At 47.8% G+C, this 17,043-nt stretch overlaps 2 protein-coding genes across 4 annotated transcripts; one reads left to right on the top strand and one right to left on the bottom strand.

Moving 5' to 3' along the window:
- The first annotated feature begins 7,327 nt into the window (after positions 1-7,327).
- Positions 7,328-8,017, top strand: LOC120111635 (DNA topoisomerase 1-like). Its single transcript, XM_039129285.1, has one exon. The coding sequence runs from the start codon at positions 7,328-7,330 to the stop codon at positions 8,015-8,017; it is 690 nt and encodes a 229-aa protein (XP_038985213.1).
- Positions 8,018-10,166: 2,149 nt separating this feature from the next.
- LOC103722041 lies at positions 10,167-16,824 on the bottom strand. 3 transcript variants are annotated; one of them, XM_039131071.1, is made up of 6 exons: positions 16,455-16,824; positions 14,283-14,500; positions 12,500-12,628; positions 11,642-11,773; positions 11,435-11,539; positions 10,167-10,359 (listed from the first exon to the last, which is right to left on the bottom strand). In XM_039131071.1, the coding sequence occupies exons 1-6, from the start codon at positions 16,771-16,773 to the stop codon at positions 10,330-10,332; spliced, it is 933 nt and encodes a 310-aa protein (XP_038986999.1). In that variant the 5' UTR covers positions 16,774-16,824; the 3' UTR covers positions 10,167-10,329. The 3 variants fall into 3 exon arrangements, with proteins under 3 accessions (XP_038986999.1, XP_038986995.1, XP_008810682.1); XM_039131067.1 differs by lacking the exon at positions 10,167-10,359 and adding an exon at positions 10,777-11,074; XM_008812460.4 differs by lacking the exon at positions 10,167-10,359 and having other exon boundaries at positions 11,264-11,539.
- Between the last annotated feature and the right edge of the window lie 219 nt (positions 16,825-17,043).

The following is a 17,043-nucleotide window of genomic DNA, read 5'->3' as shown; positions in this document are numbered from 1 at the left end:
GGTGCCTCCGCCCCTCGGAGGCGGCCTACGTCCTCGGCGAAGTCCACGAGGGCGTCTGCGGATCCCACTCGGGGGCTAGGTCCTTGGCGCACAAGATCATGAGGTAAGGCTATTATGGGCCTACCTTGTTGGAGGACTCAAAGGATTATGTACGGAAATGCGACGCCTGCCAGCGCCACGCCAACGTCCAGAGAGTCCCTTCTGTCCCCTTGGCACCAATCACCGCACCCTGGCCCTTCGCACAGTGGGGAATGGATATCCTCGGACCATTCCCCGTCGCTTCAGCCCAGCGGAAATTCTTGATTGTTGCAATCGACTACTTCACCAAGTGGGTGGAGGCAGAGCCGCTGGCCACTATCACGGAGGCGCAAGTCCGGAAGTTCGTGAAGAAAAACATCATTGTCCAATTTGGGGTACCCCGGGTCCTCATCTCGGATAATGATCGACAGTTCGACAACAAGCATTTCCGTGACTTCTGCGAGGAGTTCGGGATCGAGCATCGGTTCACATCTGTGTCGCATCTCCAAACCAATGGTGAGGCCGAGGTGACAAACCGGACAATCCTCCAAGGAATTAAGGCGCGAATCGGTCGGACGGGGCAAGCTTGGGTCGAAGAACTCGAGAACGTCCTTTGGGCGTATCGGACCACGCATCGGACCCCTACCGGGGAGACGCCTTTCAGCCTAACCTATGGCACGGAAGCGGTTGTCCCCGTGGAGCTCGGACTCCCCTCGCCCCGGGTGGCTGCGCACCGACCCGAGGCCAATTCGGAGCAACTCCGAGGGAACCTGGACCTCTTGGAAGAAGCGAGGGAAATGGCGCAGGTCCGGATGGCGATATATCAGCGGAGGGTGGCCCGATATTATAACTCCAAGGTCCGACCAAAACTTTTCAGAATCGGAGATCTGGTGCTAAGGCGAGCCAAAGCATCTCAACCCGCGGAAGGTGGGAAGCTGGCGCCAAATTGGGAAGGCCCGTATAGGGTTCGCTGGGTAAACCGACCTGGCTCCTACCAGTTGGAGGCCCTAGATGGTCGAGAAATTCCAAGGAGCTGGAATTCCGCTAACCTGCGGGTATATTGCCAGTAGAAAGACAAAGCCAGAAAGACAGTTCAAAAATTCATCTCAATAATTCCTGGTTACAATGGCGTGTTCGTGTGATTACAAAGAATTTCCGGAGGGGAATTGGGGAGTAAAGAAAGTAAGGAAGAGGTGGGGACTCCGTGGAGCTGAAGATCCGGGATCCCGAACCCTCCATCCGAAGCAGCTGCAATCCCACCGGACGTGGGTGCTTCCCCCCGGAGGCGCCATCGACGCCTCACGCAAAAGACGAAGAACCGGCGCGGACGAAGAAGTTCGCACTGCTTCTAGAGGAACGCCACATCCAAGGGATATTTCGGTCCTCCCCAGGAGAAGGGGAGGAAAGGAATACAAAGGAGAAGAGCGCGAGGAGGCGCGATCCCGGATGAAGCGTCTAGCGCAGAGCTCAATCGGGAGGTGGGATTGAAAAGAGGGGGGATGTGATCCCGGATGAAACGCCTAGAGCGGAGTTCCACCGGAGAGAATCTTCCTGTTGATCCCAGATGAAACGACTAGTTGGCGGAAGTTGCGAGGGGCGCGCCTCCCGTTCCTCCGGCGGGGGTTTCCCAGCCACGCGCCGGAGAGGAGGTCCACGATCCATGGCAACCTGAACAGCTCCGGCTTGGCAGGCTCCACCGCACCTGCGCTTATATTTATAGCCAAACTGTGGCCCCCTGGTCGTTCCGATGCGGGTGGCTCCAATAAATGCGGGCACATCGAATCAGGAGTCGTTCCGGCTCTCGAGGTTTATCCCCCCACGATCTCCTAAGCGTCGTTCTCCTTAATTGCATTCTTCGTGCAGGACACTCCGGGCGGCGTGTATCCCGCGGCCCACATATCTCCGCACGCGTCCAGGCCGCATCCGCCTCGAAGAACGCGCGTATCGCGGCCGCTTAACTGGCACTCCTCGCAAGCAGCAACTGGCCGGTCCGATTTCCCAGGTAACGCCTCAATTAGCATTTAATGGCCTTCTGGTGTTCCCCAGGCGACGCTTCGAGAGGAGGAGAAACACGATCGCAGCTGGCCACGGAGAAACCCCGTCGAGCGGCAAGTGATAGGGGCGCGACCAACGAGCGGAATTCCCCGAGGCTCGGTCCTCGGATGCCAGGCTAACCCGATGACCATCCCGGGAGCAGACTAGCCTGAAGCCCCGACCGGTCGCCTCGGCTTGCGCCAGCCTTGGCCGACCAACGAGCGGAATTCCCCGAGGCTCGGTCCTCGGATGCCAGGCTAACCCGATGACCATCCCGGGAGCAGACTAGCCTGAAGCCCCGACCGGTCGCCTCGGCTTGCGCCAGCCTTGGCCGACCAACGAGCGGAATTCCCCGAGGCTCGGCCCTCGGATGCCAGGCTAACCCGATGATCATCCCGGGAGCAGACTAGCCTGAAGCCCCGACCGGTCGCCTCGGCTTGCGCCAGCCTTGGCCGACCAACGAGCGGAATTTCCTGAGGCTTGGTCCTCGGATGCCAGGCTAACTCGATGACCATCCCGGGAGCAGACTAGCCTGAAGCCCCGACCGGTCGCCTCGGCTTGCGCCAGCCTTGGCCGACCAACGAGCGGAATTCCCCGAGGCTTGGTCCTCGGATGCCAGGCTAACCCGATGACCATCCCGGGAGCAGACTAGCCTGAAGCCCCGACCGGTCGCCTCGGCTTGCGCCAGCCTTGGCCGACCAACGAGCGGAATTCCCCGAAGCTCGGTCCTCGGATGCCAGGCTAACCCAATGACCATCCCGGGAGCAGACTAGCCTGAAGCCCCGACCGGTCGCCTCGGCTTGCGCCAGCCTTGGCCGACCAACGAGCGGAATTCTCCGAGGCTTGGCCCTCGGATGCCAGGCTAACCCGATGATCATCCCGGGAGCAGACTAGCCTGAAGCCCCGACCGGTCGCCTCGGCTTGCGCCAGCCTTGGCCGACCAACGAGCGGAATTCCCCGAGGCTCGGTCCTCGGATGCCAGGCTAACCCGATGATCATCCCGGGAGCAGACTAGCCTGAAGCCCCGACCGGTCGCCTCGGCTTGCGCCAGCCTTGGCCGACCAACGAGCGGAATTTCCTGAGGCCTAACCCTCGGACGCCTGGCCTAGCGCCGGAAGAATTTCCTGAGGCCTAACCCTCGGATGCCTGGCCTAGCGCCGGAAGAATTTCCTGAGGCCTAACCCTCGAATGCCTGGCCTAGCGCCGGAAGAATTTCCTGAGGCCTAACCCTCGGATGCCTGGCCTAGCGCCGGAAAAATTTTCTGAGGCCTAACCCTCGGATGCCTGGCCTAGCGCCGGAAGAATTTCCTGAGGCCTAATCCTCGGATGCCTGGCCTAGCGCCGGAAGAATTTCCTGAGGCCTAACCCTCGGATGCCTGGCCTAGCGCCGGGAGAACTTCAAGAGTCAGGAGTCGGCGAGGCGCTACCAGGAGTTAAAAAGAGGAAGGACGAAAGTGAAATGAGGAAACACTTTGTTTGCATTAACTTTCGTTGCATCAGGGTCGAGACCCATACAACGTGGCAAAACGCCAACATACAAAGAAAAGAACAAAGAAAAGTACAGAGAGTCAGCTTGGAGGAACCCCTGGGTCGGGAACGGCGAGCGCGTCCGCGAAGGGTAGGGAGACGGTTGGAGAATCGGCAGGCAATGGCATCGGAGGAGAGTCGAGGAGGGAGACCCCACTCAGGTCAATTTCGGGGTATTTAGCGGACACCCTTGCCAGGCCTTCATCGAAGCCTAAGGCAAAGGAGTGGACCCCGCGTCCGACATGTCACGGATGAACTCGGCGGACTGACGATAGGCCCGTACCGCCTGACGCCCGATTTCCGTGCTCTTCTCGGCCAGCGCCGCCTCCGCTCGCTCCGTAATCTGAGCTTTCGCTTCCATGACCTTCGCCACAATCCGGTCGTCCGCCTCGGAGGAGACCCTCAGCAGATCGGCCCGAGCCTCCATGTGCTTCGCCTCGGCAGCGACGCGAGCAGCCTCAGCCTCCTCCAGGCGCGAATGAAGCTCCTGGTTGCTCGCACGAGTCCCCTCAAAGGCCGACTCCAATTCGGCCAGCTTGGCTTCAAGAGATCGGGTTCGGTTGCGGGCGTTGTCGGCCGACTGCTGGGCCTTCTCCCACCTCTTCCGGAAGTCGGCAGCCTTCCGGGACTGCTTTTCGGCCCGCTCCTCCGCCTTCCTGATCTCGCTTTCGAGACCCGAGGCAACCTTGAGTTGCTCCTGAGCCTCCAACAGTTGCCTCTCGAGGGCGGCGAAGCCGAGTGCCCGCTCTTCGGCCACCTGGAGCCTCGTCTCGAGGTCCCTGGTCGTCCTCCCCGCCGCAGCCCGGCCTCCCTCCTCTACAGCTTTCAATCGGCTCTCGGCCCTCGCCAGAAGCCTCGCCTGTTCCTCGTGGCTCTCCTCCAGGCGGATCATGTATTGGGCGAGCTAAGAGGTAGGAAAAATGAGAGCGTCAAAGGAGGAGCGAACGAACAGTCCGACGGCAACGGCAGCAGCACAAGGGAGAAACTCGAGGATGCCTGTGAAGAGAAAGGCGGACGGGGGAGGGCCCCCGGTTAAATAGGCAGAAAGGCGGGTGACGCCTCGGTGACGCCAGAGGACGCCTGGCTACCGAAGGATCGTTCGCGCCCCAAAGGCGAATCGACGCCATTAAGGAAGGATGTCCGCCGAAATCCGCAGACCGCCAGATCAGCGACAACCGCCATACGCCATAAAGAAGGCGGGGAGCTCGGAGCGCGCGCGCCTTTCCGAGGGATGGCGGCGATCTCGAAGCATCACTCCCTTCACCCATTCCCCTCCTGGTTCCAGGCTCGGAAGTGGGGGCTACTGTTATGGGGGAACTTAGCCACCATGCCCCACGTGACCGGCACGCGCGCCCAGGAAGACTACGGCTGCCCCTTGATCCAGCAATCCGACCTCGGGTCGGATATCTTCGGCTCCGCAGCCCGACCCCGAGTCGGGTGCCCCTTGATCCAGCAATCCGACCTCGGGTCGGATATCTTCGGCTCCGCAGCCCGACCCCGAGTCGGGTGCCCCTTGATCCAGCAATCCGACCCCAAGTCGGCAATCTCTTGACAACAACAGACTGTTCCCCTGAGGTACGCCGCGGCCCCCTGCTCCACTACTCCCTGCAACGGCCGTATCCGGCGCTGCCCCACGATCCCCTGTAACAGCCGTACAAAGCGGTGCTCCACTACGCCCTGCCATGGCCGTACCCAGCGCTGCCCCACGACGCCCTGTAACGACCATGTCAGTGGCAACCCCATCGTGCCACACGATGACCAATCCCCAAAAAAACCCCCCAGCCTGATATATATGCGGCTGGGGGGGAAGGGGAGGGTAAGCAAGATTTTCCAGAGTATTATCTTACCTGCTACCTCTTCTTCTCCTTCGATCTCCCTAACTTGATCGTCGGAGGGCCCCCACTACCCCGGTGGTGGTGCGAGGCTTGCTTGCAGGTCTCCCGGCGGAAGGCGGAGCGCAACCGAAGTAATTCCAAGGGAACCCCATTCACACCGCTGTGCCAATCGTTCTCGGTTTGGACCCCCAGCAACAAAAAGTTTTCATACTTAAAACATATATATTATGTATATATGTTAAGAAGGGAGTGTGGTGTGGATGGTTGGTGTGCCCGCTTGAGGTGCTTGAGGTAGGTGGTTCGAATCTCTGTTCCCTCCTTTTTTAAATCTCTCATATGGAGGATTTATTTACGTGAAGGCTCGGTTCTGTGCCTATGCTCGTCCGACCCGACGGTCTTTGCGCTCGAGCCTGTGCTCGCTCGGCCCTGCTCGTCCGAGGTTACTTGCGCCTCACAGGCCCTGCTCGTCCAAGGTTCCTTGTGCCTGTGCGACCAGAGGTTCTTTGCGCATGTGCCCTGCTCGTCCGAGTTTCCTTGCGCTCGTGCCTCTGCTCGTCGGCCCTGCTCGTCCGAGGTTCCTTGCACCTGTGCGACCCAGAGCTGAGGTCGTCCAAGAGACTGAGGCCCTGCTCGTCCGAGGTTCCTTGTGCCTGTGCTCGTCCGAGGTGCCGAGGCTGAGGTCGGACCACAGGTGCAATGAGCCCAGAGGAGCCGAGGTCGGACAACAGGTGCGATGAGCCAAGAGGCGCATGAGTCGTGCTTCGCACCCTTAGCACGAGGAGCCACGTCGCTTCCTCGATAGCACCTCTTCGCAACCGACCTCGCATCCGCTGGCCATACTCCCAGTGTTTTTTCAAACTTTCTTACCGGTTTTGACCGTTGGATCGGTTTTGGGTCGCGTCTGTCCCGAAGAAGTCTATAAATAGACCTCTTCGGATTAGACAGGAGACATATATAATTTGAAAGCAGAAAACTACTATTCTCCCTGTTTGCTATTTTTCTTTCAATCAACGGGTTTGCTGCATACTGATTCTGGGTTCGAAAGCTTCTTTGATCCGTGCAAATCATTGAGGCAGAAGGAACAGTGCGAGAGGCTGTTGTATCTCAGGAGTAGAACGCCATCCAAGCCTAGTGCACTGTAAGGCGGCGAAATCTACTTCAAGGAAAGTGACCAACATACCACGCCTCAGCATCTCGGGTTCCATTTTTCCACTTTCTCTATTTATTTTCTGTAAGCCTATTTCTGCCTATTATTTGTTGAAGTAGAGTATTATAGATTTAAAATTTTGTGGGAAAGTATATTCCCAACAGGGGCAGCTACATAACGTGTTCAAAGAATCTTTTTTGAATGTTTAGTAGCAACTCTGGTGTGAATGCACACAAGTCTAGCATGAGTGCAACCAATAAAGTGGAGAAAAAAGAAGTTGGCATAGAGATGGAGGGGCAGCTACATAACGTGTTCAAAGAATCTTTTTTGAATGTTTAGTAGCAAAGGAGGCGACCTATTCTACGACTTTATTCGACTTTCGGTACATATGACCGGTTTGAAGGGAACTGCAATCTCTAACCAGCCTACGAATGTTGCTGAGCAGCGGATGTACATCCCTCGCCAGTTCTCATTCCAAATTCACTCGATGAGCATGACTGAATTCTTTTTAAGAAAGATGCTATCAACCTCTAGTACATGTCTCATATATGTATCCTCTTGTGCAACCTTGAGCTCCGCCCCTATATCTATCATATCAAAGATGTGTCTCCTCCAACTGCAAGCAGTCTAGAGTCATAACTCTTGATGTCGAAGGCTTGGGTGTCCAGGAGATTAGTTATCCCAGCCGAAACTCCAAGATTAGTGAGAGGAAGGTATCCGCTTTCCATCGCTCCCCGATCCCTTCGAGGGAAGAGAGGAGGAGGAGATGAGGGCGGTGAGGGGATCCGTGGTTTCGTCAAGGCCGATCTCCATCTCCAAGGCGGCGGCCATCCTCGCCCGCTTCGCCGCTGCTAAGACGGGGGCCCGGCCGGAGACCGCCGCCTACCTGAGGCGCGCCTCCACCGCCTTCGACGAGCTCGTCCAGTTCCACCGCGAGATCAAGGCCGTCCGGAGGAGAACCGAGTTCGATGCCCCGAGGAAGGAGGACGAGGACAGCGGCAGCGATGGCTTGAAAGAGGAGAAGAAGAGGAGGGGGAAGAAGAAAAAGGAGAAGGCTGGGATGGAAGACGGTAAACTGCGTGGAGAGATTGGCGCCGTGGATGGTAGGGATTCGATGGAGGATGAGGGAAACAGTGGAAGAGGAGTCGGATTGGAGTTGGAGGATAGGAGAGATGGGAAGAGAAAGAAGAAGAAGAGAAGGAGGGAGACCGAGGAGGGGGACGAGGGCAATCTTGAGAGAAAGGAGGAGGAGGTGGACGAGGAAAGGCATGGGCAAAGGAGGAAGAAGAAGAAGAAGAAGGATAACGGAGAACGAGAAGAGGAAGGAGTTGGAGTCGGTTTGGATGGTGAGGGAAGGGATGGAGATAGGAAAGAACGAAGAAGGTTGGACAACGAAATCGAGTGGCGCAAGAAGAAGAAAAAGAAGAAAAGGAAGGAAATCGAGAAAGAGGATTAGAAAATCTGACAAGGAGGTCTTGGATTTCATTGTTATTTTTGTGACAAAAATGCATCTTTGTTTTACTATTATCTTCCCCTCCAAAAGAGAACATTTTTAGAAATACTCAAAGACGGGCATCACGCTATTGTGATTGCTTGTGATTTCATTTTCAAATGAAAGATTTGTGGATGGCTTGTTACAAGTAGTGGCTGGATTTCCTACATTCTACAGCAAGGTGAGGGCTTTTGAACTAGAAATTTTAGAGCATTTGGATCGTTTTATGGTAGAAAGTTCATTAATCGTAGTCTCCAATGATTTTGTTTGTTAGCTTTACAATTCACAATCAACCTGGTGGAGCTTGAATTGAATAGCATTGTATCTGTCTTCTGAGGTCACTTACGAAAACTTCCAGCTTGTAGTCCACCTTGAGCGTGAGATATATGTTTCAGACGTGTCTGATATGCTTGAGTGCTGCTGTAATGTAGTTATTCTGTAAAGATGATTTTTCTGCTATAATTCGTTACATTTTAGGTGATGGGCTTTATAGGAAGAGGGCTCTCCATTTTTGAGATCTAAAAAATTCTAATATCCTTGTATCAATTGATCTATTTGCCATTCTACTGTATTATACTAGTGCAATTTTGTGAGTCCGTGGCATTGTGTACAATTGGTAATACATTTGTTCTGATGAATTTAACTGACAATGCCTCTGTTGCTTCTATCCCCTTAACTCTTCATGGAAAAGTAATTATGCTGAAACTTGAAAGCTTCTGTTTTCTATTCCAAAGCAATTAACATACTTCTGTGAATCATGATCACGAAGATGCTAGTTGCAAAATATAAAGTTTCTTTTCTCCACTTGTTGCTTATATCAAATTCTGCAGTATATTAGGAAAAGAGAAGGTACTGTCAAGTGTTGAATTTGTGGTGCAGTAGATCACTTGAAGCTTGTTGGTTTAGTGGGAATAAACACCATGCTACTGATTGCAGAGTAGGAAAATTAAAAAGCTGAGGAATCATTCTTGTGGAACATTTTCTTCAGTTTAACTAATTGACTTGGAATTTTCAGCTCTCTTTACTTGAATGTGGTCCAAGCAAAACAAACTTACCAAAATTTGTTACTTATTGGGAAATGATAAAATTCTATCTCCACTGTCAGATATGATACGAAGAAATGGATTGGTCTATCTATGAAGATGATGTAAGTGCCTCCAAGGTCTATCTCTCTCCCCCATTAAATTTCTTGACATTTCGAGAGCCGAGTTTTGTATTTACGAAACTTGGTTTTGAATTTTATTTTTTTGGTTGGTTTGTCAAATTTTGAGCAAGCGCATTAGGTGGTAGAGAAAATTAATAATATCCTACTACCCTCTCTTCATGCATACAAAACCTATCCTTTCTAGTTTGGTTGGAAATTATTCTTGTAACGGTAATTGTCATCTCTATCTTAACCTTCTGATGTTAGATAAAATTTCATGTAATTGTTGTATATATTTGTTGACACCTTCCCCATTACAATCAAAATTAAATTTCATGTAATTGTTGTATATCTTTGTTGACACCTTCCCCATTACAATCAAAATTACAAAGAGAAACTAGTAATCTCACCTTCTAGTGATAACCCATTCTTTAACTTGATAAAAATGAATTCTTTTGGCACAAGCATCGCACGCTGACATTTCATAAGTTTTGTGAGGAAAGAGTCTCTCTCTCCCTCTCTTCCTCTCTCTCTCTCTCTCTCTCTCTGGCTCTCTCTGACACACATGCTTGCACATTTTCTTATCTCTAATACATGGGTCTTCCAAACTACCGCAGAAATTGGAAGGGAGAAGGTCTTGCTTTTCAATTAAACCCTATAAAATCAGAGGAATTTGGAAGAAAGGATGACATAGGTTGTTATTGAAGGAAGGAAAACATTTTTTCCTGCATGATTATGTGTTGCAGGCAGGCTCCATTTCTTGGACTTTCTTTAAAGAGTCAGAGAGGAAGATGACGGGTTCATGTATCAGAAGGGTTGCCTTTTGGTGTCTGCTCAACGAGATTTCGCAGCAATGCTTTGTTATCCTTGATCTGTTGATCAAAAAGCAGCACTGAGCCAAATCTCAAAGCAACCATATACATTGAAGGGTGTCATCCATGGAAAATCTAGGGCTACATCTTTTTACAGTTTGAACACAACCAAGCAAGTGATCAAAACTCAAATCTAGAGTGCACTACATCTGGTCGACGGTCATGGTAAGGATTTTATTGATTAAGAACAAAGTGTAAGATTGCCATTGGCATTGTAAGGTAGACCTTGTATTTGTTATCTCTGTTGCCTCCTGGATCCTCTACCGCCAAGGATTAGAACTGGACATTACCTGTTAGAACACCAGGGAATGAAGTTAGAAGCTCAAATCTCAACTTTTGGATTCATATGGGATTGTTAATGATATTTCAACTGAACTTAATTATTTTCACACAACAGAGACTAATAAAGGAGTCGCCGACTGGTTCTTCATGGATCTATGTTTTGCCAATTTTATAGCAGGATAAGTTTCTTTCCATAGAAAAATTGTTAAGCTGGTTGCAAACTTCTCTTCAGGAAAATAGAAAATCAAATGCTTGTTAATATGTATTTATTTTTTTGAGAGGGAATGAAGCCCAAATTCACCAAGGGAATGAAAAGTGTTAGTAAGTAACACTGTTGCAGGGGTTGCAGAACTAAGATAGCAATTAGACCTGGTATTCCCTGGTTACGATTTATAAAACTTGCATGGCCGCATGAACATAAGATCTGGTTTTAATTTCTTTCTTCTAGAATATATTCAAATTTCCGGGAAATATGAAAGCAAATGGATATTCTACAATTGTTTTGCCTGAGCTGCGGAGAGTTTATCGTGCCCTTCAACTTCTTTTTCTTTTTTTTCTTTTTTTTTTCTTTTGATTGAAAGATAAAAGAAGTTGGAGGGGTCCTTCAACTTCTAAACATTGTTGTTTTCCATGCTACCCCTTGAAATCTGAACAGCAGAGTTTTTGAGGAGACAAAAGTGGGGAAAGCAGGGTTTGCTTGCTGATTTCTATCGCCTGATTCTCCTGCACAGATAGAGCCCTCAAATGGTGACTTAAACTGGATCGTTGTTAAATATATGGAGTGCAATAAACTATTTACAGATTGCAACTGTTCTATTCTCCCTTGAATATAACTACTGGCAAGCTCAATAACAGTTTTCTCCTACATCTAAACATCATCAATCCCTGGTTTAAAAACTAAGCGTCATAGTATTTTTAATTTTTCTATGAATGACAGCTGAGAACTTTGTGAATCTCCTCGACATAAAATTTGTAGTCTGGTCTTTCATTTGATGATTTTAGGTGACATGAGGTATCGACAAGGATATTAATCACATACTCAGCATTTGCAAAAATTTACAGGGCCTAAATTTCTCATACGACCTTCAGTTCCTTGAGCCAAGCTGTGTGCAGTGGGCATGGATCTGGCTCTCCTTGCGCGAGCGCCTTCTCTGTCAGTGAGTAAAACCAACCATTCCTCCACTTGAACTGTAGCATTTGGCAGGGCAAATATATCAAATATACAAGTTAAAAACCATGAAGTTGGATATTGTAATCAGTGATCATAAGTTACGTCTCTGCTGAACTTGCCTCTTTTACAGCAGTTGGAAAGTGTGAAACAGCCCTAGAATAAGCACAAAGCCTCTCTTCTATTCCTTCATCAAATACTATACCCTTCTCTGCAGCTGCAGCAGATGCTAGCTCCGCAATCAGGTTGGCAACCTGCAACCAGGAACCAGGAACGTTACTTGGAGTCGAAGAGGAAAAGTATAGCACGCTAAGCACCTATAGACATTACACACATTTCATATGTTGGTTCTCATCACAATGTGTGAAGTACCATCGGGGCTAGAAAGATGAATGCTAAAGCTGCATCCTTACGTACACAAATAGGCCTCCAACAGCTTCTCCAATCAACAGATGGATATGCACAACCAGATACCAAGTTGCAAACTAGTCATAGGTTATCAACATCCCAAAAGGGAGCTGCAGAATATGCTCAGCTAGGGGGCCATAAAATGCTTAGGTCAAATGCAGGACTCTAGGAAGGTTGCACTAAAATTAATTAACAAAATTCACAAACGTATAGAGATAGAAAATTAGAAATGAATTGAGAAAAAAATAATGAATGAAGAATTTTTTTTTTTTTGACAACCAATTTTTGTGCAGTGCAACAGGTTCAATAATCAAATGATAATTTTCTATCGCACATTGTACAATCTATAGCTCTAGAATTCTAGTATGCAACTTTGATGGTTGAACAATGTATGGCAATCTCCAAAGTTTTTGCTTCTATCCTAATGATGTTCTTCAGAAACTGTCGGGTGAAGAGATGATTACAGCACATCTGTATGCATGTTACTATTGTTACTAATGCGAACAGAGAGCCAACACAAACCTATGAAATAACACAACAATTTTATACCCATGCCAGGGGAAAATTCGTACCTCAGATCGATATTCCTTCTCCACAGCACCAACCGTAGCCCCTGGATGTCGAGCTCCAACAAGCATGAAAGCTGAGATCCATATCAATTTCTCTAGCATTTGTTTCTGAAAAGGTTCCTTTTCAAGGACCTGAATCCAGTAAAACGTGCACATGGTGATCTCTGGGAAACTCTTTGTGGGGTTAATGAGAAGGGGGGAAATACACTCATCAAAATTAAGTTGTAATTTGCAAGTAAATTTAAGTTCTGATTTGCAATTAAAGTTAAGTTCTTCATGTGAGATCTAAAAGATCAAGTTTGACAGAAGACAAATGAACACTAACATAAAAATATGAGTAATAGGTTTATGTGGTTGGTTGTTACTACATGCATACATACATACATACATACATACGTGGCTGCATTGAAGGATGAAAAGAAAAATTTGAGATACAAGAACATTAGTTGCAAGCTATAATTTGATGTGGATAACCTGAGATATCAGTTGCAAACTATTTTGTCAGCCATGAAGGCTACAAGAATAATTGTTATATTGCTGAGACATGCTTAATCTTTCCACGCAGAAGATAGTGCAAAATTAAGCATGCATGCATAATTTCATTGTTGAGTTTGTCATGAGCCTTAAATTTAAATCAAATAGGAAAAATTGCACCAGCACATATTCATAAGTTGGCAATAATGAGCCGACTTGACAGAGTCATTCTTGATCATATCAAAAATTGATGCCACGGAACCCTTGGCATGGAGTTTCAAATTGTGACAGCTGATGAAAGATGGACTATTCCTTGAGGAAAAAGCATTCGTAACCTAACTTGCTGAACTGAGAATGATCTACTTCTGAATGCCATAACAAACAACAGGTTGGCAACCATAGGCAATGGAAGACTGGCTTTACCTACTGCTACAAATTACTGGCCCTAATAACAGAGAACATCAACAAGTCAGTCAACGCACACTTGTATGCGCCACCAAGACAAGGTGGAATATCAGAAGCAAGGAAGGCCCGTGGAACATTTGATTAATGTTGCCATTGGTGAGATATCTTCATAGACTTCATTTTGCTTTGCAACAGCTAATTCCCTATGTTTGCACATTCAGTGTGTTCATGGATTGCATAGTGGATACCATGTGTCTCTTAATCAAGCACGAGCCACCACAAATACTTAATTCTATAAAGAGGTGCTCCATATGCATACCATCCGTACAAACTTCAGAATTTTGCCAAGTACCTAGTCAAGTAAAAGAGACTACCAAAATACAAGGCAAACTAGAAGCATTCAAACATAGCATTATCTTTCTCCATATGCCGGTGATGCACATGAATACAATAGGTGGTGGTCATGCATGAAGTGATTGGAGGTCATCCTCAGCCCATGCGCAAGGGATCTTCTTGGATTACAAGGCTGGTCCTTCTCAAATGTTCTGGACCTCTTATATGTTCCCATGGCTATTTTGTCACAGTGTAAAGTTGTGGATTGTCCATAAGATTCAGTTAAGCCCGGCGGAATATTTCTAGCCATTGATATAGCTTGAAGATGCTTAGCCAAATCATTTTTAGAATAAGAAGCATTTTATCCTTACAAAATAATAAAGCCTTTTTTTTTTGTTATGTAAGTTTTTGCTCCCATTTTGTCTCTTCTGTACTTAATTTTTTTACATCAGTTTTTTTTCCAATGGCAGAATAGAAGTTAAACATGTATTTCCACAGGAACTTGACCGCTCGAAATATAGAACAAAGCACACTACAATCATATTCACTCGAAATAGAACTGTGAAGCAGCTACCTTGCAAGAAAGGCCTCCATTATGGAGCCGTGTAGCTACTGCTGAAGCCCATTTACCATATGCTGCCGTCAAGCCTTCTGGATTGGTATCAGTTTTCCCATCAACTGGAGCTTCTCCAAGTTTGGAGATAGCAAAATAAGCCAACACTTGGTTTGCGTCACTTAAACCTTTACTTTCAAGCCATGGCTCAAGCATTCCATTCTGGAAAAACACCAAATCTGCTAAAATGTTAAGATCCCAGCCATTCCACCACCCTTTGATTACATTAACATCTCTTCAGTAATTCATTTTGAGTAATATAAACTAAGTGCTTGCTATTAACTACTAGAGGGCCAATAAAAGTTTCTGAAAAATTACAGCTCATATAAGCAATAACTTGTTGGTGACATCTTTTTTTTTTCCAAAAAAAAACAGCAAAATGGTATTACAATCAGTCAAGGAAACAAAGTAGCAGACCATATAAAATATCAAAATAAAAATACAGTGGGCAGGAGAAAGCAATGGAAATTTACAAGACAGAACAGGCAAAAGAAAGTCATAAAATTAAACTTCCAAGTCCAGATATCTTCTTGAAATGAAGTTCCAGCATATATGCAAGACAGCAATCAGTTGTAACTTAGAGGCAGCAACCTTTCATCATAATACATTCAATTTTCTTCTGTTTTGCTGCTCTCAGTTTTCCCAGCAGATAGCATGTGGAACATCATTCTATGTCATTGTGCAAGAGGAACACCAAGAATACCAAAAGAAGACAATGGACGAAGGCTTGTTTTTTAAGGAATAGACACTTATGATTTTCTAAGTTACATCAATGAACAGTTGGTAGCCTGCTAGCAGAAGCAGATAATTCAACTTTAAGAGGGTTCGCAAACTTCTTTTGCGAAATTCACTGGAAAGGGTTTTTCATGAAGAGATCAGATAGACAGATTTTTTGAAGAGTAACTAGTTTCAGGTGAACCTATAGATTGGATCCCCATGTCCCATGAAAAGCTTTTGTTTCACATAGGTAACATCCGCCCTCCCTCTTCCTTGCCCTCCCTCGCCCATGAAAGGCTTTTGGTTCGCATAAGCCAAACCGCCCACAGATGGAAGAAAAATAAATTCAACATGTGGTATAGATTTTCAGTCCTGAAGCAAGGAATCTGACACAAAAGAGAGAGACCCAATATACACCGTCATAAGCCGAAGTGTGCTCTTCCAATGGGGTTATATTATTCAAAACCACTTTCCGATCTCCCTCTCAGATGCAAAATCGTTGGAAAAATGCAAATACTTATAGGGCTCGTTTGGTTCACGGGAAGTATTTTCCCTTCTAGAAATATGATTCCTGGGAATCAGATTCCTAGGAAGAGAATACTTAGGAAAGCACTTTTGGCATGTTTGGTTAACCATGGGAAAGTGACAAATTTCCAAAGTGCTTATGTTTGGTTGACCATCCACTTTCCTAGGAAAGTTATGTATAATTCCTATTATGCCCTTAATAAAAATTAGGTCTTTAATGCCTCTTTAATGCTTCTTTAATGCTGAAGGGTCTTTTTGGGAAAAAATAAAAAAAGAGTGATTCCCACCTCATGGGAAAGTAACTTTCCCATGTTCCTCATGGGAAAGACTTTCCCATGAAATGTGGGAATCATATTTCCATGGGAATACAACTTTCCCATCTCTCTCCTTTGAAAAACTCCAACCAAACAAGAGGCATTTCATTACTTTCCCGTTGACCACACTTTCCCCCCTCCCTTTCCTGCGAACCAAACGAGCCCATAAGTTGCAACATATGATTTAGGAGCTTAGAGAACAGGCCCAAAAAATAGAAACTTAATGTACACAACCTTTCAATATCTTTTCACATTTAATCTTTCTTCTTCTTCTTCTTCTTTCAATGACTGCAAACAACCTGTTCTGAACAATGTGTATCAATTCTATGTACTCTAATTACCATTACATGTAATCATTGCTTTCATTTATAGCACCAATTCAATTACGAATAATTGCAACGAAAAAAAAGAGTATCCAAGATAAGGACTTCCCATCCCATGTCAGTATCAATTTCTTCACTATGACTTACCCGGAGAAAAAAAGATCATCTCTACAGGAAGATCTACAAAACCGTAGATTTCACAAGAGACTAACACTAAACGGGAAAAGATTAGGGCTTTGATGGAATTGAAGTACCGTTCCATCGAGATGGCGGGGTGGCCTCGAGGACCGCGTCGAGATCGTCGTTCCGGGTGCAAACGAGGATGGGGCCGTCAAAGTCGGCCGGCACCGGCTGGCCCCTCCCGACGATGACGTCCCGGTCGTCGCCCAAGTCCCGCAGCGCCGTCCCGACCCTCCCGCCACCTACAATCACCGCCGGGGTCACGGCGACGCCCGCCATCGCCGCACAAGCTCGAACCCTAACCCTAAGGAGAGGAGACGAGGAGGACGAGGGGAGGGAGAGAGAGCTGAGTGGAGAGGACAGAGAAACCCTAAGGCTAACGGCGGTGGCCATCTTAGGCGGGCGGGTGTAGGCATGGTGTTACGCGGCTCGCGGTCTCTCTATGTTGGGTGCTCCCGCGTCATAAGAGCCACCCGTTTCCCTGCGGGCGTTATCTGATCTGGATCATGTCTGCGATGATGTTCCCGCTCTTGAATGTGTTGTGGTTTAGGATAAGACATAGAGGTTCGTCCGAAATTAAGGGATTGTGGAGTCTAGACCTGTTCATCGCCAGGCCGGGCCGGGCTCGCGCTGAGCTTTGCCCAAAGTTCGACTCGAGCATCA

The sequence above is a fragment of the Phoenix dactylifera genome, chromosome 1 (assembly GCF_009389715.1).
Source record: "Phoenix dactylifera cultivar Barhee BC4 chromosome 1, palm_55x_up_171113_PBpolish2nd_filt_p, whole genome shotgun sequence".
In the NCBI taxonomy this organism is placed as follows: Eukaryota; Viridiplantae; Streptophyta; class Magnoliopsida; order Arecales; family Arecaceae; genus Phoenix; species Phoenix dactylifera.
Note: the sequence above shows the minus strand (reverse complement) of the source record. Positions and strands in the feature narration are given on the sequence as shown.